The 23,554-nt window shown below is 66.9% G+C and overlaps 2 protein-coding genes across 2 annotated transcripts; one reads left to right on the forward strand and one right to left on the reverse strand.

The window, feature by feature from the left end:
* The first annotated feature begins 1,629 nt into the window (after positions 1-1,629).
* On the forward strand, positions 1,630-11,733 carry B4GALT3 (beta-1,4-galactosyltransferase 3). Its single transcript, XM_040054464.2, is given in 10 exon segments — positions 1,630-2,292; positions 4,999-5,015; positions 5,017-5,088; positions 5,091-5,237; positions 6,795-6,936; positions 6,939-6,984; positions 8,105-8,172; positions 8,175-8,226; positions 10,197-10,301; positions 11,068-11,733. Coding segments are annotated over 10 exon segments (1,641 nt in total). The 5' UTR covers positions 1,630-1,922; the 3' UTR covers positions 11,690-11,733.
* On the reverse strand, positions 11,623-23,538 carry PPOX (protoporphyrinogen oxidase). Its single transcript, XM_058419174.1, is given in 15 exon segments — positions 11,623-11,949; positions 12,064-12,106; positions 12,199-12,228; positions 12,230-12,349; positions 13,459-13,550; positions 13,553-13,583; positions 13,705-13,823; positions 14,439-14,499; positions 15,306-15,475; positions 16,643-16,805; positions 19,634-19,766; positions 21,172-21,287; positions 22,383-22,501; positions 22,504-22,531; positions 23,449-23,538. Coding segments are annotated over 15 exon segments (1,458 nt in total). The 3' UTR covers positions 11,623-11,806.
* Between the last annotated feature and the right edge of the window lie 16 nt (positions 23,539-23,554).

The raw sequence follows: 23,554 nt of genomic DNA on the forward strand, positions 1-23,554 counted from the left end.
TAATATTTTGTTAGTATGGTAAACGTAGTTTTGTAGTTAAAATGTAGTTTTCATGTACCAACCACAGGAAAATGTAAATCTTTCAAAGAAGAAAAGCATTTATTACTTTTTATCAGAAGAGACCAGCTCCTCCTGCTTCTCTCAGCCTGGTGGACGCCACAGAGATTAAAGGAAAAAAGTGATACTAACCAGAGACAATTCTTAGTTAGAATGGAATTTATGCATTATGTATGAATGTATGAATATTCAACAGGCTATTGCTTTTAAGAGATAATTCTTTGTTAACAGGGGTCCTTCTTCAGAGCTTGTGGCTCGGGAGAGGCACCCAGACGTCTGTAACTTTGTTTTTATTGTCTTGTATTGTCCTAGCTCTAAAACTGTTCGATTTTTTTTTACTCTAATTCTATTTTTTATAACCATCTTATTTACTATTAAACTTTTAAAATTTTAAACCAAGTGATCGGCGTTTATCACACCTGTGTCCCCCTGTCCCCGTGACCCCAAATCCCCGTGTCCCGTCCCGCCATGTCCCCACGTCCTCTGTGGTGCCACCACCACCACTGAGGCCGCCTGTGTCCCCTCCCCTGTCCCTGCTCACGGGGGACACGTGCTGCTCCCCTCCGTGTCCCCAAGAGCGCTGGGACACGTCCCCCCCACCCCAGGGTGCCACCAACACCCCAAAACCGCCCCCAGCCTGGCCCTGGTGGGATTATTGGGGACCCCAGAGGGACAAGGGACACAGCCCCCCACGGGACACACGTGGCCGGGGAGGGGACAAAAGGGGGGTGGCAGGGACCCCCTCGGGGGGGGGGGGGACACAGAGCCGAGGGGACCCCAGAGGGGACACGCGTGACCAGGGGTGACACACGTGACCAGGGTGGGGACACAGAGGTCACAGGACCCCCTGGGGACAAGGACACGTGGCCGGGGGTGACACACGTGACCAGGGTGGGGACACAGAGGTCACAGGGACCCCCTGGGGACATGGACACGTGGCCGGGGGTGACACACGTGACCAGGGTGGGGACACAGAGGTCACAGGGACCCCCTGGGGACAAGACACGTGGCCGCGGGTGACACACGTGGCGCGGACACGCCCCGCCAAACCCGCGCCCCGCCTCCTTCCCCGCGCCCAATCACAGCGCGTTCTTCTCGTGACGTCACATGAGAGGCGGGGCGAACTCGCGTTAGGGAGCGGGGCCAGGCGCGGTTGCCATGGCGACGGCGCCCCCTGTGGCCACGCCTCCCTCGGGGCGGGGCTGACACCGACCGCGCCCCCTCCGCTTCCCGGGGCTGTCCCGGGTCATTCCGGGCCCCGCGCCCCTCCCGGGGGTCCCCGATCGCCTCCGGTGCCCGCCGCGCCCTCCCGGATCCCCTCAGGGAGCTCCCGGGCCCCCCACGGCCCCCCCCCGCCCTCCCGGCGCCGCCGGAGCCTGACCCCGCCGCGCGCCCCCCGCCCCGTGACGTCATCACGCCGCGCCCTCCGCTCCAAGATGGCGGCGGCCGGGCGGGGCTGAGCCGGGCCCAGGCAGGTACCGGGAGCGGAGCCGGGAGCGGGACCGGGACCGGGGGCTGCGGGCGAACCGCGGGCACGGGAGCGGGGCGGCGGTGCTGAACCGGGCACGGCAGCGCCGGCACCGGGGGCTGCACCGGGGGCTGCACCGGGGCCGGGAGGACCCGGGACCGGCAGTACCGGGGCTGGGAGATCCCGGGGAGGGAGAGCGGGATCGGTGCCGGATAGGGCTGAGCCGATCCCGGGGACCGGCAGGGACTAAGGGGAGCCAGGACCGGGCAGGTACGGGGATAACCGGGCAGGTACCGGTGACTAAACCGCGCCTCTCCCGGTACCGGAGCGTTTTCCATCTCCATCCAAAGCCTGCATCCCGCAGCCCCCCCCGCGATGCTGCCCGCTGCCCCCCGCCATGCTGCCCCCGGGCCGGCTGGGCGGTTCCCCGTGTGAAGCGGGCGGTTCCCCGGTGACAGCGGGCGGTTCCCCGGTAACACCGGGCGGTTCACCCGGTCCCACCGGGCCGCTCCCCGCGATGCTGCGGCGGCTGCTGGAGCGGCCGTGCTCGCTGGCGCTGCTGGTGAGCTGCCAGTTCGCCTTCGTGGCCTATTTCTCGCTGGGCGGGTTCCGGAACCTGACGGCGCTGTTCGGCCGCCCCGCCGGGCCCGCCGTGGATTATTCACGGACGCACGACGTGTACGCCAACCTGAGCCACACCGGACCGGCACCGACACCGGACCCCGCCCGGCCGCTGCCCTTCTGCCCGGAGAGATCGCCCCTGCTCGGTGAGGCGCGGTGGGGAACGGGAACGGGAGAACCGGGACGGGGAATGGGGCAGGAACCGGGATAGGGGAACAGGGAGAGCGGGGCAGGAACTGGGACAGGGGAACGGGGAGAACCGGGACAGGGGAACGGGGAGAGCAGGGCAGGAACCGGGACAGGGAACCGGGACAGGGAACGGGAGAACCGGGATGGGGAACGGGGCAGGAACCGGGACAGGGGAACGGGGAGAGCGGGGCAGGAACCGGATAGGAACCGGGACAGGGAACCGGGACAGGGGAACGGGGAGAATCGGGACGGGGAACGGGGAGAGCGGGGCAGGGAACGGGGAGAACCGGGACGGGGAACGGGGAGAGCGGGGCAGGGAACGGGGAGAACCGGGACGGGGAACGGGGAGAGCGGGGCAGGGAACGGGGAGAACCGGGACGGGAACGGGGAGAACCGGGATAGGAACCGGGACAGGGGAACGGGGAGAACCGGGATAGGAACCGGGACAGGGGAACAGGGAGAATCGGGACAGGAACCGGGACAGGGAACCGGGACAGGGAACGGGGAGAATCGGGACAGGAACGGGGAGAGCGGGGCAGGAACTGGGACAGGGACCGGGACAGGAACGGGGAGAGCGGGGCAGGAACCGGGACAGGGACCGGGACAGGGGAACGGGGAGAACTGGGAGAGGAACCGGGACAGGAACGGGGAGAACCGGGACAGGGGAATGGGGACAAACCCAGCCCGGTTTGGGACAGAATGGGGACACTGCCCGGGACCCCCGGTTTGGGACAGAATGGGGACACACCCAACCCAGTTTGACCCCCTGAGACCCCAGTTTGGGACAGGGGGGGACAAACACTTGGGGTCCCCAGTTTGGGACAGGCTGAGGAGAGACCCCTGGGACCCCCGGGTCTGGGACAGGCTGGGGTCACTGAGTCCTCCCTCGGTGCGAGTGCTGTCCCCTTGGTGCCACCCCTGTCCCCCCAGTGCCACCATGTCCCCATCCTGCAGTGGGCCTGCTGGCCGTGTCACCATGTCCCTGGTGTCACCATGTCCCCGGTGTCACTATGTCCCCATCCTGCAGTGGGCCTGCTGGCCGTGTCACCATGTCCCCAGTGTCCCCGGTGTCACCATGTCCCTTCAGTGTCCCCATGTCCCCATCCTGCAGTGGGCCTGCTGGCCGTGTCACCACGTCCCCGGTGTCACCGTGTCCCCATCCTGCAGTGGGCCCGCTGGCCGTGTCACCATGTCCCCTCAGTGTCCCTATGTCCCCAGTGTCCCTGGTGTCACCATGTCCCTTCAGTGTCCCTGTGTCCCCAGTGTCCCTGGTGTCACCATGTCCCTTCAGTGTCCCTGTGTCCCCATCCCGCAGTGGGCCCGCTGGCCGTGTCACCATGTCCCCGGTGTCACCGTGTCCCCGATGTCACCATGTCCCCATCCTGCAGTGGGCCTGCTGGCCGTGTCCCCGGTGTCACCATGTCCCCGATGTCACCGTGTCCCTGGTGTCACCATGTCCCCCGTCCTGCAGTGGGCCCGCTGGCCGTGTCCCCTCAGTGTCCCCGTGTCCCCATCCCGCAGTGGGCCCGCTGGCCGTGTCCCCGGTGTCACCGTGTCCCCGATGTCACTGTGTCCCCTCCGTGTCCCCATCCCGCAGTGGGCCCGCTGGCCGTGTCACCGGTGTCACCGTGTCCCCTCAGTGTCCCCATGTCCCCATCCCGCAGTGGGCCCGCTGGCCGTGTCACCGTGTCCCCGATGTCACCATGTCCCCTCAGTGTCACCATGTCCCCGGTGCCAGCTCTGTCCCCATCCCGCAGTGGGCCCGCTGGCCGTGTCACCGTGTCCCCTCAGTGTCACCATGTCCCTGGTGTCCCCTGTCCCGCAGTGGGCCCGCTGGCCGTGTCCCCGGTTGTCACCGTGTCCCCGGTGTCACCCCTGTCCCCATGTCCCCCGTCCCGCAGTGGGCCCGCTGGCCGTGTCCCCGTGTCCCCGGTGTCACCATGTCCCTGGTGTCACCGTGTCCCCTCAGTGTCCCCTCCGTGTCCCCGTCCCGCAGTGGGCCCGCTGGCCGTGTCCCCTCAGTGTCCCCGTGTCCCCTCAGTGTCCCCATGTCCCCCGTCCCGCAGTGGGCCCGCTGGCCGTGTCCCCTCAGTGTCCCCGTGTCCCCTCAGTGTCCCCATGTCCCCCGTCCCGCAGTGGGCCCGCTGGCCGTGTCCCCGTGTCCCCTCAGTGTCCCCATGTCCCCGTCCCGCAGTGGGCCCGCTGGCCGTGTCCCCGTGTCCCCTTAGTGTCCCCGTGTCCCCTCAGTGTCCCCATGTCCCCGTCCTGCAGTGGGCCCGCTGGCCGTGTCCCCGTGTCCCCTCAGTGTCCCCGTGTCCCCTCAGTGTCCCCATGTCCCCCGTCCCGCAGTGGGCCCGCTGTTGGTGTCACCATGTCCCCTCAGTGTCCCCATGTCCCCATCCCGCAGTGGGCCTGCTGGCCGTGTCCCCGGTGTCACCATGTCCCCGATGTCACCATGTCCCCTCCGTGTCCCCGTCCCGCAGTGGGCCCGCTGGCCATGTCACCGTGTCCCCTCATGTCCCCGTGTCCCCTGTCCCGCAGTGGGCCCGCTGGCCGTGTCACCATGTCCCCGGTGTCACCATGTCCCCTCCATGTCCCCGTCCCGCAGTGGGCCCGCTGGCCGTGTCCCCAGTGTCACCATGTCCCCATGTCCCCGTCCCCAGTGGGCCCGCTGGCCGTTGTCCTTCTCCCGCGTGCCCACGCTGGAGCAGATCCGCGCCAAGAACCCGGGGGTGCGGCCGGGGGGCCGCTACCCCGCCCGCCGCGCTGCGAGGCGCGCTCCCGCACCGCCGTCATCGTCCCGCACCGCAACCGCGAGGGCCACCTGCGCCACCTGCTCTACTACCTGCACCCCTTCCTGCAGCGCCAGCAGCTGCACTACGGCATCTACGTGGTGCACCAGGTGCGGCCGGGGGCGCGGGGGGCGCCGGGGAGGGGTTGGGGTGGGTTTGGGGGGGCCCCAGGGAGGGTTTGGGGTGGGTTGGGGGTGTCCAAGGTGGTTTGGGGGGCACCAGGGAGGGGTTGGGGTGGGTTGGGGGTGTCCAAGGTGGTTTGAGGGGTCTCCAGGGAGGGTTTGGGGTGGTTTGGGGGGGCACCAGGGTGGTTTGAGGTGGTTGGGGGGCACCAGGGAGGGTTTGGAGTGGTTTAAGGTGGTTTGAGGGGTCCCCAGGGAGGGTTTGAGGTGGTTTCAGGGGTCCCCAGGGAGGTTTGGGGTGGGTTGGGGGAGCACCAGGGAGGGTTTGAGATGTTTTGGGGGGTCCCCAGGGTGGTTTGAGGTGGGTTGGGGGGTGTCCAAGATGGTTTGGGGGGGGTCCCCAGGGAGGGTTTGAGGTGGTTTGGGGGGTCCCCAGGGAGGGTTTGGGGTGGTTTCAGGGGTCCCCAGGGAGGGTTTGGGGTGGTTTCGGGGGTCCCCAGGGTGGTTTGAGGTGGGTTGGGGGCTCCCCAGGGAGGGTTGGGGGTTGTTTGAGGGGTCCCAGGATGGTTTCAAAGGTCCCCGGGGAGGGTTTGAGCTGGTTTGGGGGTTCCCAGGATGTTCTGGGGTCTCCCCAGGGTGCTGTGAATTTAACCCTGCCAAGCTGCTGAACGTGGGGGTCCAGGTTTTAGTGCGTTCCCAGATATTCTGGGGTGTTCCCGGGGTATTTTGGGGTCCCCCCAGCCCCGTTTCCCCGTCCCAGGCCGGGAACTCGACGTTTAAAACCGCGCCAAGCTGCTGAACGTGGGGCTGAAGGGATGGTTTAGAGGATCCCGGGATGGTTTTAGTGCATCCCCGGGATATTTTGGGGTCTCCCCAGGATATTTTGGGGTCCCCTCGGGATATTTTGGGGTCCCCCAGCCCCGTTTCCCAGTCCCAGGCCGGGAACTCGACGTTTAAAAAACCCGCGCCAAGCTGCTGAACGTGGGGGTTCAGGGATGGTTTAGAGGATCCTGGGATGGTTTTAGTGCATTCCCAGGATATTTTGGGGTGTTCCTGGGACATTTTGGGGTCCCCCCCGGGATATTTTGGGGTCTCTCCGGGACATTTTGGGGTCCCCCCGGGATATTTTTGGGGTCCCCCAGCGCCGTTTCCCCCCGTCCCAGGCCGGGAAAACTCGACGTTTAACCGCGCCAAGCTGCTGAACGTGGGGGTTCAGGGATGGTTTTAGTGGGTTCCCGGGATATTTTAGTGGGTTCCCGGGATATTTTGGGGTCCCCCCGGGGTATTTTGGGGTCCCCCCAGCCCCGTTTCCCCGTCCCAGGCCGGGAACTCGAACTCGACGTTTAACTGCGCCAAGCTGCTGAACGTGGGGTTCAGGGATGGTTTTAGTGCATTCCCAGGATATTTTAGTGGGTTCCCAGGATATTTTGGGGTGTTCCCGGGATATTTTGGGGTGTTCCCGGGATATTTTGGGGTGTTCCCGGGACATTTTGGGGTCTCCCCGGGATATTTTGGGGTCCCCCAGCCCCGTTTCCCCCGTCCCAGGCCGGGAACTCGACGTTTAACCGCGCCAAGCTGCTGAACGTGGGCGTGAAGGAGGCGCTGAAGGACGAGGAGTGGGACTGCCTGTTCCTGCACGACGTGGACCTGATCCCCGAGAACGACCACAACCTGTACACCTGCGACCCCTGGACCCCAAACACGCCTCCGTGGCCATGAACAAGTTCGGATACAGGTGGGGGGACAGCGGGACACGATGGGGACACCTGGGGACACCTGGGATGGGATGGGGACAGCTGGGGACAGCTGGGGACACCCGGGGATAGGATGGGTACACCTTGGGGACACCTGGGGACACCTTGGGGACACCCGGGATAGGATGGGGACACCTGGGGACACCTTGGGGACACCCGGGGATAGGATGGGGACAGCTGGGGACACCTGGGATAGGATGGGGACACTCTGGGGACACTCTGGGGACACACAGGGGACACCTGGGATAGGATGGGGACACCTGGGGACACCTTGGGGACACCTGGGATAGGATGGGGACACCTGGGGACACCTTGGGGACACCCGGGGATAGGATGGGGACAGCGGGGACACACTGGGGACACGATGGGGACACCCGGGGATAGGATGGGGACAGCTGGGGACACATCGGGGACACCTGGGGACACCAGGGATAGGATGGGGACAGCTGGGACACACTGGGGACACGATGGGGACACCCGGGGATAGGATGGGGACAGCTGGGGACACATCGGGGACACCTGGGGACACCAGGGATAGGATGGGGACACCTGGGACACATTGGGGACACCTGGGGACACTGAGGACAGCTGAGGACACAGCACATTGGGAGCACTGGGCACAGCTGGGGACACCCTGGGGACGCTGTGGTGGCACAGGTGACACTGTCCTTCTGTCCCTGTGTGTCCCCGTGTCCCTCTGTCCTCCTGTCTGTATGTCCGTATCTCCGTGTGTCCGTGTCCCCCCATGTGTCCCTCCGTGTCCCTGTGTCCGTGTGTCCGTGTGTCTGTGTCCCCCCGTGTCCCCATGTCCCCCCCGTGTCCGTGTGTCTGTGTCCCCATGTCCCTCTGTCCCCGTGTCCCCCCGTGTCTGTATGTCCGTGTGTCTGTGTCCCCCTGTGTCCCCGTGTCCGTGTGTCCCTGTGTCCCCCCATGTCCCTGTGTCCCCGTGTCCGTGTGTCCCCCCGTCCGTGTGTCCCCGTGTCCCCCCGTGTCTGTGTGTCCATGTGTCTGTGTCCCCCTGTGTCCCCGTGTCCGTGTCCCCGTGTCCCCCCGTCCCCCCGTGTCCCTGTGTCCCCCCGTGTCCCCATGTCCCCGTCCCAGCCTGCCGTACCCGCAGTATTTCGGGGGGGTCTCGGCGCTCACCCCCGATCAGTACATGAAGATCAACGGCTTCCCAACGAGTACTGGGGCTGGGGCGGCGAGGACGACGACATCGCCACCAGGTACGGCCGGGGACACCGGGGGATGGCCTGGGGACACCGGGGGACACCGGGGGATGGCCTGGGGACATCAGGGACAGCCTGGGGACACCGGGGGACACCTGGGGACATCCTGGGGACATCAGGGATGGCCTGGGGACACCGGGGGACGGCCTGGGGATGGCCTGGGGACACCTGGGGACATCCTGGGGACACCGGGGGATGGCCTGGGGACATCAGGGATGGCCTGGGGACACCGGGGGACGGCCTGGGGATGGCCTGGGGACACCTGGGGACATCCTGGGGACACCGGGGGATGGCCTGGGGACACCGGGGGACACCGGGGGACATCAGGGACGGCCTGGGGACACCGGGGGACACCTGGGGACATCTTGGGGATGGCCTGGGACAGCCTGGGGACACCGGGGGATGGCCTGGGGACACCGGGGACAGCCTGGGGACATCCTGGGGATGGCCTGGGACAGCCTGGGGACACCGGGGGACATCCTGGGGACATCCTGGGGACATCCTGTGGACACCAGGGGATGGCCTGGGACAGCCTGGGGACACCTGGGGACATCCTGGGGATGGCCTGGGACAGCCTGGGGACACCGGGGGACACCTGGGGACACCGGGGGATGGCCTGGGGACATCAGGGACGGCCTGGGGACACCGGGGGATGGCCTGGGGACACCTGGGGACACCTGGGACATCCTGGGGATGGCCTGGGGACATCAGGGACAGCCTGGGGACATGCTGGGGATGGCCTGGGGACACCTGGGGATGGCCTGGGGACACTGGGGGACACCTGGGGACACCTGGGACATCCTGGGGGACAGCCTGGGGATGGCCTGGGGACACCTGGGGACACCGGGGGACACCTGGGGGACACCTGGAGACACCTGGGACAGCCTGGGGATGGCCTGGGGACACCAGGGGATGGCCTGGGGACAGCTGGTGACACCTGGGGACACTGCTGGTGGAGGGGGGGGGGGGGCACCTGGGGGTGTGTCCACCCAGCTGGCGGGGGGGACATTGGGGGTGTGACATTGCCTGGGGGGACACGAGGGGTGTCCTGTCACCTCAGGGGGGACACGAGGGGTGTCCTGTCACACTGGGGACACCGAGATGTCCCCGCGCCCTGTCCCCTCAGGGTGACATGGTGACACCCCCCCCCAGCCTGTGTCCCCACGTTTGTGTCCCCCGTGGCGATGTCACTGCCTGGGGACCCACGGGGGGTGTCCCCTGTCCCCTCAGGGTGACACCGTGACCCTCCCTTCTCACTGTCCCCGTGTTTGTGTCCCCTGCCTGAGGACACAGGGGCTGTGCCACCGCCCCGGTGCCACCCCTGCGATGTCACTGTCCCCAAGGGAGTCCCTGCTGTCCCTGGCAGTGTCCCTGTTCCGGTGCCACCCCTGTGATGTCCCCGCTGTCCCAGTGCCCCCCCTGCGGTGTCCCTGTCCCTGGCAGTGTCCCTGCTGTCCCCTCACTGTCCCCTCGCTGTCCCCTCAGTGTCCCCGCTGTCCCCTCAGTGTCCCCTCAGTGTCCCCGCAGGGTGCGCCTGGCCGGGATGACCCCAGTGTCCCCTCAGTGTCCCCTCAGTGTCCCCGCTGTCCCCACAGTGTCCCCACTGTCCCCACAGTGTCCCCTCGCTGTCCCCTCACTGTCCCCTTGCTGTCCCCTCGCTGTCCCCACACTGTCCCCGCTGTCCCCGCAGGGTGCGCCTGGCCGGGATGACCCCGCTGTCCCCTCGCTGTCCCCTCGCTGTCCCCTCAGTGTCCCCGCTGTCCCCGCTGTCCCCGCAGGGTGCGCCTGGCCGGGATGACCCCGCTGTCCCCTCAGTGTCCCCTCAGTGTCCCCTCAGTGTCCCCACACTGTCCCCGCTGTCCCCGCAGGGTGCGCCTGGCCGGGATGACCCCGCTGTCCCCTCAGTGTCCCCTCAGTGTCCCCCCTGTCCCCACACTGTCCCCACACTGTCCCCGCTGTCCCCGCAGGGTGCGCCTGGCCGGGATGAAGATCTCGCGCCCGCCCGTCGCCATCGGCCACTACAAGATGGTGAAACACAAGAGCGACAAAGGCAACGAGGAGAACCCACACAGGTGCGGGGGGACACTGAGGGGACAGCGAGGGGACAACGGGGACAGGGAGGGGACAGAGTGGGGACAGAGAGGGGACAGCGAGGGGACAGGGAGGGGAGAGAGAGGGGACAGCGAGGGGACAGAGAGGGGACAGAGAGGGGACAAGGAGGGGAGAGAGAGGGGACAGGGAGGGGACAGAGAGGGGACAGTGAGGGGACAGAGAGGGGACAGGGAGGGGACAGGGAGGGGACAGCGAGGGGACAGAGAGGGGACAGAGAGGGGACAGTGAGGGGACAGAGAGGGGACAGCGAGGGGACAGCGAGGGGACAGAGAGGGGACAGTGAGGGGACAGAGAGGGGACAGCGAGGGGACAGCGGGGGGACAGAGAGGGGACAGAGAGGGGACAGCGAGGGGACAGAGAGGGGACAGAGAGGGGACAGAGAGGGGACAAGGAGGGGAGAGAGAGGGGACAAGGAGGGGAGAGAGAGGGGACAGGGAGGGGACAGAGAGGGGACAGTGAGGGGACAGTGTGGGGATAGCGGGGACACCTTGGGGATAGTGGGGACACATCGGGGACACTGAAGGGACAGTGGGGACACCTCGGGGCCAGCAGGGACAGTGCAGGGACAGAAGGAGGACAGAAGGACAGGAGGAAACCGCAGGGACACCTCAGGGACAGCAGGGACACCTCTGGGACACCTTGGGGCCAGCGGTGACACCTCAGGGACACCCCAGTGCCACCCCGGTGCCAGCGGTGCCACCTCCACGCGTGTCCCCCCCCGCCCAGGTTCGACCTGCTGGTGCGGACGCAGCGCTCGTGGACGCAGGACGGGATGAACTCGCTGAGCTACGCGCTGCTGGCCAAGGAGCTGCGGCCGCTCTACACCAACCTCACCGTGGACATCGGCACGGACCCCGCGGCACCGGGCACCGCCACCACCGGCATCAGCACCGCGCCCACCGGCATCGGCACCGCCACCGCCATCGGCACCGCGCCCACCGGCACCGGCACCGCGCCCATCGGTACCGGCACCGCCATCGGCACCGCGCCCACCGGCACCATCGGCACCGCGCCCACCGGCACTGCCATCGGCACCGCGCCCACCGCCATCGGCACCATCGGCACCGCGCCCACCGGCACCATCGGCACCGCGCCCACCGCCATCGGCACCATTGGCACCGGCACCGGGAGGGAACCGGAGCACGGCGCAGGGACCCCCGTGATCCCCCCACACCCAAAATTCCCTCCCGGAGAGGGGACACGAGGACACGGGGAGGGGACAGGGCTGAGCCAGGGGGTCTCCTCTCTTCTCCTCTTCTCCTCTTCTCTCCTCTCCCCGCGGTTTTTTGGGGGGTTTTTTTTGGGGGGGTCCCCGAGTCGGGCGCGCGGGTATTTATTGTATTTATGAGCCGCTCCCTTGCACCTTTCTAAAGGGGGTTTTTTTCAATTAAAAAAAAAAAAAAAAAAAGGAAAATAAATCCGCTCTGTTCTACGCTGGTGACAAAGCTGGGGCGGGAGGGGGGTTTCAGGGCTCGGGGAGGGACCCCAAAATCCTCCCCACGGCCGCCTCGGCGCCGGCGATGCAGTCGTTGACCGAGACCCCCGAGTAGGAGGCACCGATGAGGCTCAGGGGCAGCTGCTGCTCCTCCAGGAAGCGCTGGATCCGCTCTGGGGGGACAGCCAGGGCAGCTGGGGACACCCTGGGGACACCCCAGGGACACCCCAGGGACACCCCGGGGACACCCCGGGGACAGCGCAGCCCCCCGCCCACGCCCCTCTCACCTAGGCGCTCCCAGTGTCCCAGCGTGTACTGGGGGATGCAGTCCTGGGGGAAAAGGGGAGGGGGACACAACAGCTGAGACCCGTCCCCAGGGCGTCCCCAGGGTGTCCCCGGGGCGTCCCCGGGGTGTCACCCACCTGCTGCACCCTGACCATGGCGCGGGCGGGGGGTCCCGGCCAGCCCCAGGTGGTCGCGCACGGCCGCTCGCGCCCGGCGCAGCAGCAGCTCCGGGGCCACGGCGGCCGGGTCCCCGAGGGTCTGGCGGAACCAGGCGCCGCCCAGCATCACCTGGGGCGGGACAGAAATCAACGTGTCACACCCACAGTGTCACCTGGGGACACGGGCAGGGACAGAAATCAACGTGTCACACCCACAGCATCACCTGGGTCACCGTCAGCCCCCCAAAAACATCCCTGTCACCCTCCCAGCATCACCTGGGGACACGGGCAGGGACACAAAAACATCCCTGTCACCCTCCCAGCGTCACCTGGGTCACTGTCAGCCCCCCAAAAACCTCCCTGTCACCTTCCCTGTGTCACCTGGGGACAAGGACAGAGCCCCAAAAATATCCCTGTCACCCTCCCAGTGTCACCTGGGGACACGGGCAGGGACAGAAATCAACGTGTCACCCTCCCAGTGTCACCTGGGTCACCGTCACCTCCCCAAAAACATCCCTGTCACACCGCCCAGCATCACCTGGGGACACGGGCAGGGACAGAAATCAACGTGTCACACCCACAGTGTCACCTGGGTCACCGTCAGCCCCCCAAAAACATCCCTGTCACCTTCCCTGTGTCACCTGGGTCACTGTCAGCCCCCCCAAATCAACCTGTCACACTGCCACTGTGCCCAGGGCCACCTCCCATGTCCCCAGTATCACTCCCCCGGTGTCCCCAGTGCCACCCCCGGTGTCCCCCCCAGGTCCCCGGTGCCACCTTCCAGTGTCCCCAGTGCCCCCCCCGTGTCCCCTCCATGTCCCCAGTGCCACCCCAGTGTCCCACCCCATGTCCCCAGTGCCACCCCCCATGTCCTCGGTGTCACTCCCCCATGTCCCCAGTGTGCCCCCCATGTCCCCGGTGCCCCCACAGTGTCCCCAGCGCCCCTCCCATGTCCCCAGTTTGTTCCCGGTGTCCCCCCCGGTATCACCCCCCATGTCCCCGGTGCCCCCCCATGTTCCCAGTGCCCCCCAATGTCGCCCCCATGTCCCCAGTGCCACCCCCATGTCCCCAGTGCCCCCACAGCGTGCCCCCCATGTCCCCGGTGCCACCCCCACGTCCCCAGTGCCCCCCCAGTGTCCCCGCCATGTCCCTGGTGTCCCCACAGTGTCCCCCCCATGTCCCCGGTGTCACTAGCCCATGTCCCCCCAGTGTCCCCGCCATGTCCCCGGTGCCACCCACCGTGAGCCGCAGCCCGGGGCTCCCGGGGGTCGCGGGGGTCCCGTCGTGCTCCGGGAACGCCACCGAGTCGTAGACGATGCCCAGGAGCGCGGGTCCTCGGAGGACGGCACCAGGTGCCCGAAGCCCTGCGGGGGAACGGCCCGGGGTCACCGGGGGTCACCGGGGGGACAGCAGGGGACAGCAGGGGACAGCAGGGGACAGCGAGGGGACAGCAGGGGACAGCGAGGGTCACCGGGGACATCTCACCGTGACGGGCAGCGCCGCCCCCTCGTACTGCAGATTGACCACGGCCACCGAGGCGGCGGCGATGCCGCGGAGCTCCCGCGCCAGCGGCTCCAGCTCGGCCGGCAGCGCCCGCGCCAGGGCTGCGGACAGCGGGGGGGGACACCGCCACAGCGGCGGGGACATCGTTGGGGACACCGCGACATCGTCAGGGACATCGGCGGGGACACCGCCACAGCGGCGGGGACAGCGGCAGGGACACCGCGACATCGGCAGGGGACATCACCGGGGGGGACATCACCGGGGGACATCATCGGGGACACCGCGACGTCGGCGGGGGGGACATTATTGGGGACATCACCAGGGGGACATCACCAGGAGGGACATCATCGGGGGGACATCATCAGGGGACATCGGTGGGGACGGGACATCATTGGGGACACCAGGGGACATCACCGGGGGACATCGGCGGGGACACGGGGACATCATCGGGGACATGGGGACATCACCGGGGGGGGGACATTGGGGGGGCATCATCGGGGACATCACCAGGGGACACAGGGGGACATCATCAGGGACATCACCAGGGGACATCATTGAGGGGACATCACCGGGGGGACACCAGGGGGGCCATCATCTCGGGGGACACGCGGGGGACACGCAGGGGACACACAGGGGACACGCGGGGGGACACGCAGGGGACACGCGGGGACGGGGGACCCCCGGCCCGGCCCACGGGAGCCCCGGCCCGGCCGTACCTGCGGCAGGGAGGGCGCTGAGAACGTGGTCAGCGGTGATGGAAGCGTCCGGCAAGGTGAGCTGGGGACAGACGGACACACGGACACTGGGGACAGACGGGACACTGGGGACAGACGGACACGGGGACACTGGGGACAGATGGACACTGGGGACAGACGGACACTGGGGACACGGACACGGGGACACTGGGGACAGACGGACACTGGGGACACTGGGGACAGATGGACACGGGGACACTGGGGACAGATGGACACTGGGACACACTGGGGACACACTGGGGACGGACTGGGTGACCCAGGGGACACAGGGAGGGGACACGGAGCCCTGGGGACACCGGGGAGGGTCCTAGGGGACACAGGGAGGGGACACAGAGCCCAGGGGACATTGGGGAGGGTCCCAGGGGACACAGGGAAGGGGACAGGGACACAGGGAAGGGACACGGAGCCCTGGGGACACAGGGAGGGTCCCAGGGGACACAGAAAGGGGACACAGGGAAGGGACATGGAGCCCAGGGGACACAGGGAGGGGACATGGAGCCCTGGGGACATTGGGGAGGGTCCTAGGGGACACAGGGAAGGGACACGGAGCCCTGGGGACATTGGGGAGGGTCCTAGGGGACACAGGGAAGGGACACGGAGCCCAGGGGACACAGGGAGGGGACACGGAGCCCAGGGGACACAGGGAGGGGACACGGAGCCCAGGGGACACAGGGAGGGGACACAGGGAAGGGACACGGAGCCCTGGGGACACAGGGAGGGGACACGGAGCCCAGGGGGACACAGGGAGGGGACACGGAGCCCAGGGGACGCCGGGGGTCGGGACGGGTCCCCGCGGGTGACAGCGCCGGGTCCCCTCGGCGTCCCCACCTGCCAGCGCCCGCGGCGGCGGCTCAGGTGCGTCAGGGGCGCGCGGCAGCGCAGCTCGGCCCCGCGCGGTGACACGAAGGCCACCAGGGCCCGCGGCAGCGTCTCCATCCCCCCCCGCAGCGACCACTGGCTCCAGCGCTCGGCGCGAGCCCGCAGCGCCAGCCCCGCGGCGCCCGGGCCCGCGGGCACCTGTGTGACAGCGGCGGGGTGACACCGGCGGGACAGCGGCGGGACAGCGGTGTCACACCGGCGGGACAGCGGCGGGGACAGCGCGAGGGGCGGCGGGGGGTCACCCGTGCCAGCCCCCACGGGACACTGGTGACACCTGTGCCACCACCCACGGGACACCGGTGTCACCCGTGCCAGCCCACACAGGACACCGGTGTCACCCGTGCCAGCCCCCACGGGACACCGGTGTCACCCGTGTCAGCCCCCCTGGATCCCAATGTCACCCGTGCACAGGACACGGTGTCACCCGTGCCAGCCCCCACAGGACACCGGTGTCACCCGTGCCAGCCCCGCTGGGACACCGGTGTCACCCGTGCCAGCCCACACAGGACACCGGTGTCACCGGTGCCAGCCCCCACGGGATCCCAATGTCACCCGTGCCAGCCCCCCTGGACACCGGTGACAACCGTGCCAGCCCCCATGGGACACCGGTGACACCGGTGCCAGCCCCCCTGGATCCCAATGTCACCCCTGCCAGCCCCCATGGGACACTGGTGTCACCTGTGCCAGCCCCCACGGGACACCGGTGACAACCGCACGGGGGTGTCCCCATGGTGTCCCCTTGTCCCACTGCCTGCCACATCCCAGTGCCAGCCCCAGCAGTGTCCCCAATGTCCCCAATGTCCCCATTGTCCCCACCGTGTCCCAGTGCCAACCCCAGCAGTGTCCCCAATGTCCCCAATGTCCCCAGTGTCCCAGCGCCAGCCCCAGCAGTGTCCCCAGTGTCCCCACCGTGTCCCAGTGCCAGCCCCAGCAGTGTCCCCAATGTCCCAGGGCCAGCCCCAGCAGTGTCCCCGATGTCCCCAATGTCCCCAATGTCCCCACCGTGTCCCAGGGCCAGCCCCAGCAGTGTCCCCAGTGTCCCCACCGTGTCCCAGGGCCAGCCCCAGCAGTGTCCCCAATGTCCCCAGTGTCCCCAGTGTCCCCACCGTGTCCCAGGGCCAGCCCCAGCAGTGTCCCCAGTGTCCCCAGTGTCCCCACCGTGTCCCCAGGGCCAGCCCCAGCAGTGTCCCCAGTGTCCCCAGTGTCCCCACCGTGTCCCAGGGCCAGCCCCAGCAGTGTCCCCAATGTCCCAGGGCCAGCCCCAGCAGTGTCCCCAATGTCCCCAGTGTCCCCAGTGTCCCCACCGTGTCCCAGGGCCAGCCCCAGCAGCACGGAGCCGCGGCGGCGCTCGGCGCAGAAGAGCGCAGGGAAACAGGAACGGACACTGAGAGCGCGACTGTCACCGGCAAAGACCCCGCGACACAGGCTGTCCACTGCCACCTCTGCCACCTGGGGACATGGGGACAACAGTGACACAGGCTGTCCACTGCCACCTCTGCCACCTGGGGACAACAGTGACACAGTGACACAGGCTGTCCACTGCCACCTCTGCCACCTGGGGACACGGGGGGACAATGACACAGGCTGTCCACTGCCACCTCTGCCACCTGGGGACACAGTGACACAGTGACACAGTGACACAGGCTGTCCACTGCCACCTCTGCCACCTGGGGACACGGGGACAACAGTGACACAGGCTGTCCACTGCCACCTCTGCCACCTGGGGACACGGGGACAACAGTGACACAGGCTGTCCACTGCCACCTCTGCCACCTGGGGACAACAGTGACACAGTGACACAGTGACACAGTGACACAGTGACACAGTGACACAGGCTGTCCACTGCCACCTCTGCCACCTGGGGACAATGACACAGTGACACAGTGACACAGTGACACAGTGACACAGGCTGTCCACTGCCACCTCTGCCACCTGGGGACATGGGGACAATGACACAGTGACACAGGGACACAGTGACACAGGCTGTCCACTGCCACCTCTGCCACCTGGGGACACGGGGACAACAGTGACACAGGGACACAGTGACACAGGCTGTCCACTGCCACCTCTGCCACCTGGGGACACGGGGACAACAGTGACACAGGGACACAGTGACACAGGCTGTCCACTGCCACCTCTGCCACCTGGGGACACGGGGACAACAGTGACACAGGCTGTCCACTGCCACCTCTGCCACCTGGGGACAATGACACAGTGACACAGGCTGTCCACTGCCACCTCTGCCACCTGGGGACAATGACACAGTGACCCAGTGACACAGTGACACAGGCTGTCCACTGCCACCTCTGCCACCTGGGGACAATGACACAGTGACACAGTGACACAGGCTGTCCACTGCCACCTCTGCCACCTGGGGACACGGGGACAACAGTGACACAGTGACACAGGGACACAGTGACACAGTGACACAGGGACACAGTGACACACTGACACAGGCTGTCCACTGCCACCTCTGCCACCTGGGGACACGGGGACAACAGTGACACAGGCTGTCCACTGCCACCTCTGCCACCTGGGGACAACAGTGACACAGTGACACAGGCTGTCCACTGCCACCTCTGCCACCTGGGGACAACAGTGACACAGTGACACAGGCTGTCCACTGCCACCTCTGCCACCTGGGGACAATGACACAGTGACACAGGCTGTCCACTGCCACCCTCTGCCACCTGGGGACAATGACACAGTGACACAGGCTGTCCACTGCCACCTCTGCCACCTGGGGACAATGACACAGTGACACAGGCTGTCCACTGCCACCTCTGCCACCTGGGGACACGGGGACAACAGGACACAGTGACACAGTGACACAGTGACACAGGCTGTCCACTGCCACCTCTGCCACCTGGGGACACGGGGACAGCGACAGAAATGGGGACAGCGACAGTGCGGACACTGATGGGGACAGTGATAGGGACAAGGACAATGACAAGGACACCAGGGACAGTGACAGGGACAGGACAGTGACAAGGACATCAGGGACAGTGACAGGGACAGTGACAGGCACACCAGGGACAGGGACAGGGACAGTGACAGGGACAGTGACAGGGTCACCAGGGACAGTGACACCAGGGACAGTGACACCCAAGGACAGTGACACCAGGGACAGTGACAGGGACACCAGGGACAGTGACAGGGACACCAGGGACAGCAAGGACAGGGACAGAGACAAGGACACCAGGGACAGTGACAAGGACAGTGACAGGGACACCAGGGACAGTGACAGTGACAAGGACAGTGACAGGGACACCAGGGACAGTGACAGTGACAAGGACAGTGACAAGGACACCAAGGACAGTGACAAGGACACCAGGGACAGCGCCAGCGGGACCCCGCCCGGCCCAGGGAGGCCCCGATAAGGCTGGGCGGGGTTTGGGGGTGAATTATCGGGGTTTTTGGGGTGAATTATCGGGGTTTTGGGGTGAATTATCGGGGTTTTGGCACCATCGGGGTTCGGGGTGGGGCTCCGGGGTTCGGGGATTATCGGCGTTCGGGGGCGTGGCGCGTTTCGGGGCGGCTCTGGGGATTTTGGGGTGGTTTATGGGGAATTTGGGGTGGTTATGGGGATTTTTGGGGTGGCTATGGGGAATTTTGGGGCGTTTATCTGGGCTTTGGGGGGTTGGTTCTGGGGATTTTGGGGGGTTCTGGCATCTCTGGGAGGTTCAGGGGACATTTTGAGGGGGTTCAGGAGACATTTGGGGGTTCAGGGGATATTTTGTGGGGGTTCAGGGGACATTTTGGGGTTCAGGAGATATTTTTTGGGGTGTTCAGGGATATTTTGGGAGAGTTCAGGGATATTTTGGGGTTCAGGGGGATTCTCTGGGTGTTCAGGGATATTTTGGGAGGGGGTTCAGGGGACATTTTGGGGTTCAGGGGGATTCTCTGGGGCTCAGGAGATATTTTATGGGTGTTCAGGAGATATTTTGGGAGGGTTCAGGGGATATTTTGGGGTTCAGGAGACATTTTGGGGTTCAGGGGATATTTTGTGGGGGTTCAGGGGACATTTTGGGGTTCAGGAGATATTTTGGGGGTGTTCAGGGGATATTTTGGGAGGGTTCAGGGGACATTTTGGGGTTCAGGGGATTCTCTGGACGTTCAGGAGATATTTTGTGGGTTGTTCAGGGATATTTTTTGGGGTTTGTTCAGGGCACATTTTGGGGTTCAGGGGATTCTCTGGGTGTTCAGGGATAGTTTTTGGGTGTTGAGGGGACACTTGGGGTTCAGGGGATTCCCGGGGGTCTCCGTCCCGCACCCACCTCGCGCCCGAAGCGGCGCCGGGCGAAGTCGTGCGCGCTCTCGTCCGGCGCCGTCCCCGCGGGGGTCAGCAGGTCCTGGAGCGCGCTCCAGAGCAGCGCCCGCGAGAAGGGGGGCACGGCCCGGAGCAGCCCCCTGGGGACAACAGGGGACATTGGGGACACTGGGTACACTGGGGACATTGGGGACATTGGGGACATTGGGGACATTGGGGACAGTGGGGACAGTGGGGACAGCAGGGACATTGGGGACATTGGGGACATTGGGGACAGCAGATCCCGCTCCAGAGCAGCGCCCGCGAGAAGGGGGGGCACGGCCCGGAGCAGCCCCCTGGGGACAACAGGGGACATTGGGGGACATTGGGGACACTGGGGACATTGGGGACATTGGGACATTGGGGACATTGGGGACAGTGGGGACAGCAGGGACATTGGGGACATTGGGGACATTGGGGACACTGGGGGCATTGGGGACATTGGGGACAGTGGGGACATTGGGGGACAGCAGGGACATTGGGGACATTGGGGACATTGGGGACAGCAGGGACACTGGGGACACTGGGGACATTGGGGACACTGGGGACACTGGGGCATTGGGGACATTGGGGACACTGGGGACATTGGGGACAGTGGGGACAGCAGGGACATTGGGGACATTGGGGACATTGGGGACATTGGGGACAGTGGGGACATTGGGGACAGCGGGGACATGGGGACATTGGGGACACTGGGGACATTGGGGACAGTGGGGACAGCAGGGACATTGGGGACATTGGGGACATTGGGGACATTGGGGACAGTGGGGACATTGGGGACAGTGGGGACATTGGGGACATTGGGGACATTGGGGACAGCAGATCCTGCTCCAGAGCAGCGCCCGCGAGAAGGGGGGCACGGCCCGGAGCAGCCCCCTGGGGACAGCGGGGACATTGGGGACATTGGGGACAGTGGGGACAGTGGGGACACTGGGGACAGCAGGGACATTGGGGACATTGGGGACACTGGGGACACTGGGGACACTGGGGACATTGGGGACAGAAGGTGACCCTGGGGAAAGGTGCCACCCACCGCAGGCCCTGGGGCAGGGGGTGACGAGGGGACAGGGTGGCACCCCAGGGGACAGGGGGTGACCCAAGGGGACAGAGGGGTGCCATCAGGACAGGTGCCACCCACCGCAGGCCCTGGGGCAGCGGGTGACCCAGGGGACAGGGATGGCACCCCAGGGGACAGGGGGTGACCCAGGGGACAGGGGGTGACCCAGGGGACAGGGTGGCACCCCAGGGGACAGGGGGGCCATCAGGACAGGTGCCACCCACCGCAGACCCTGGGACAGGGGGTGACAAAGGGGGACAGGAGGTGACCCAGGGGACAGGAGGTGACCCAGGGGACAGGGTGGCACCCAGGGGACAGGGATGGCACCCCAGGGGACAGGGTGGCAGCCCAGGGGACAGGAGGGTGACCGAGGGGGACAGGGTGGCACCCAGGGGACAGGGTGGCAGCCAGGGGACAGGGGGGTGCCATCAGGACGGGGTGCCACCCACCGCAGGCCCTGCGGCAGCGGGTGCAGCGCCCCCCCCAGGTACAGGAAGCGGTTGCGGGACGCGGGGTGATCGCCGGGCACGGGCAGAACGTCACCGGCCAGCCCCAGCTCCGACACCTGCGGGGGGGACCCCCAAATCCAGCCGGGGACCCCAAAATCCACCCGGGGACCCCCAAAATCCACACAGGGACCCCAAAATCCACACAGGAACCCCCAAAATCCACCCGGGGACCCCAAAATCCACCCGGGGACCCCAAAATCCACCCGGGGACCCCGGAATGCACCCAGGGACCCCCAAAATCCACCCGGGGACCCCCAAAATCCACACAGGGGACCCCCACAATCCACACAGGGACCCCCAAAATCCACCCGGAGACCCCCAAAATCCACCCGGGGACCCCCAAAATCCACCCGGGGACCCCCAAATCCACACGGGGACCCCCCAAATCCAACCGGGGACCCCCAAAATCCACCCGGGGACCCCCAAAACCACCCAGGGACCCCCAAAATCCACACAGGGACCCCAAAATCCACCCGGGGACCCCCAAAATCCACCCGGGGACCCCCAGAAACCACACAGGGACCCCCAAATCCACCCGGGGACCCCAAATCCACCCGGGGACCCCGGAATGCACCCAAGGACCTCCAAAAAACCGCACAGGGACCCCGAAATGTACACAGCGACCCCAAAAAACCACACAGAGACCCGGAATGCACCCAGGGACCCCAAAAATCCACACAGGGACCCCAAAATCCACACAGGGACCCCCTAAACCCCAGCACTCCAGGACCCCTCTGTCCCACCCAAACCCAGCCCGGGGAAACCCCTAAACCCACCCCAGCCCCCCAGGGACCCCCTCTGTCCCCCCAAACCCACCCCATGACCCCCAAAACCCCATCCCCAAGCCCCCCTCTGTCCCCCCAAACCCCCCCTCAAAACCCCCCTAAGGACCCCCCAACCCGCCGCAGGGACCCCCCCAAACCCCCCCAGACCCGCCCCAGGGACCCCCCAAAACCCCCCCCGAAACCCCCAGCTCCCCCAAACCCACCCCAGGGACCCCGCAGACCCCCCCGAAAACCCCCCCAAACCCGTCCCAGGGACCCCGCAGACCCCTCCAAACCCCCCCAGGCCCGCTCCAGGGACCCCGAGACCCCCCGAAAACCCCCCCCAAACCCGTCCCAGGGACCCCCCAGACCCCCCCAGACAACCACACGACCCCCGGGGTACATGCGCAGCGTCGCCGCCCCCGCCGCGCCCCCGGGCCGGACGCCCTGGGGCCGTGCCTCGAACACGGCGCCCTCGGGGGTCCCGGTGCTCTGCAGCCACCCCCGAAACGGCCGCTGGCCTCCAGCAGCACCACGGGGACCCCCGAACCGCCGCGGGGGACCCCCGGTCAGCGGGAGGACCCCAAACCCACCGCGGGGACCCCCCAAACCACCGCAGGGACCCCCGGAACCCCCCAAAGCACCGCAGGGACCCCCGGGACCCCCCAAAGCACCGCAAGGGACCCCCGGGACCCCCCAAACCACCTGGGGAACCCCGAACCGCCGCGGGGACCCCCGGTCAGCGGGGAGACCCCAAAACACCGCGGGGACCCCGCGGCACGTGGGGGTCTCCCGGGAGGGATGGGAAACCCCGGGGAATTGGGGGTCCTGGGGGAATTGGGGGTCCGGGAGGGATGGGAACCCCGGGGAAATTGGGGGTCCCAGGGGGTCTGGGGGTCTCAGGAGGGATGGGAACCCCGGGGAATTGGGGGGTCCCAGGGGAATTGGGGGTCTCCCGGGAGGGATGGGGAACCCGGGGAATTGGGGGTCCCAGGGGAAACTGGGGGTCCCGGGGGGATGGGAACCCCGGGGAAATTGGGGGTCCCGGGGAAACTGGGGGTCCCGGGAGGGATGGGAACCCTGCGGAATTGGGGGGTCCCAGGGGAATTTGGGGTCTCCGGGAGGGATGGGAACCCCGGGGAATTGGGGGTCCCAGGGGAATTGGGGGTCCCGGGAGGGATGGGAACCCTGCGGAATTGGGGGTCCTGGGGGTCTGGGGGGCTCAGGAGGGAAAGCAGCGCCAGGAGAGGGGGAATTGGGAGGTGGGGTCCCTGGAGCCACGAGGGGGGTCTGGGGACTCAGGGGTTCGGGGGTCCGGGGTCTCCGGGGGGACACCGGGGGGTCCCGGGAGGGATGGGGGTCCCGGAGCAAGGGCCAGCCGGAGGGCAGGGGAGAGGGGGGGGGGGTCCCGGGACGGAGCGGGGGGCGGCTGCTGCGGGGGTCCCGGACTCACCTTGGGCGGGCGGGGGGCGCGCACCAGGTGGTAGCAGGCGGCCAGGCGGCCGCTGATGCCGCCGCCCACGACGGCCACGGTGGGCGCCATGAGGGGACCTGGGGAG

Source organism: Hirundo rustica, unplaced genomic scaffold, assembly GCF_015227805.2.
Source record: "Hirundo rustica isolate bHirRus1 unplaced genomic scaffold, bHirRus1.pri.v3 unplaced_BUSCO_381971at7742, whole genome shotgun sequence".
Taxonomy (NCBI): domain Eukaryota; kingdom Metazoa; phylum Chordata; class Aves; order Passeriformes; family Hirundinidae; genus Hirundo; species Hirundo rustica.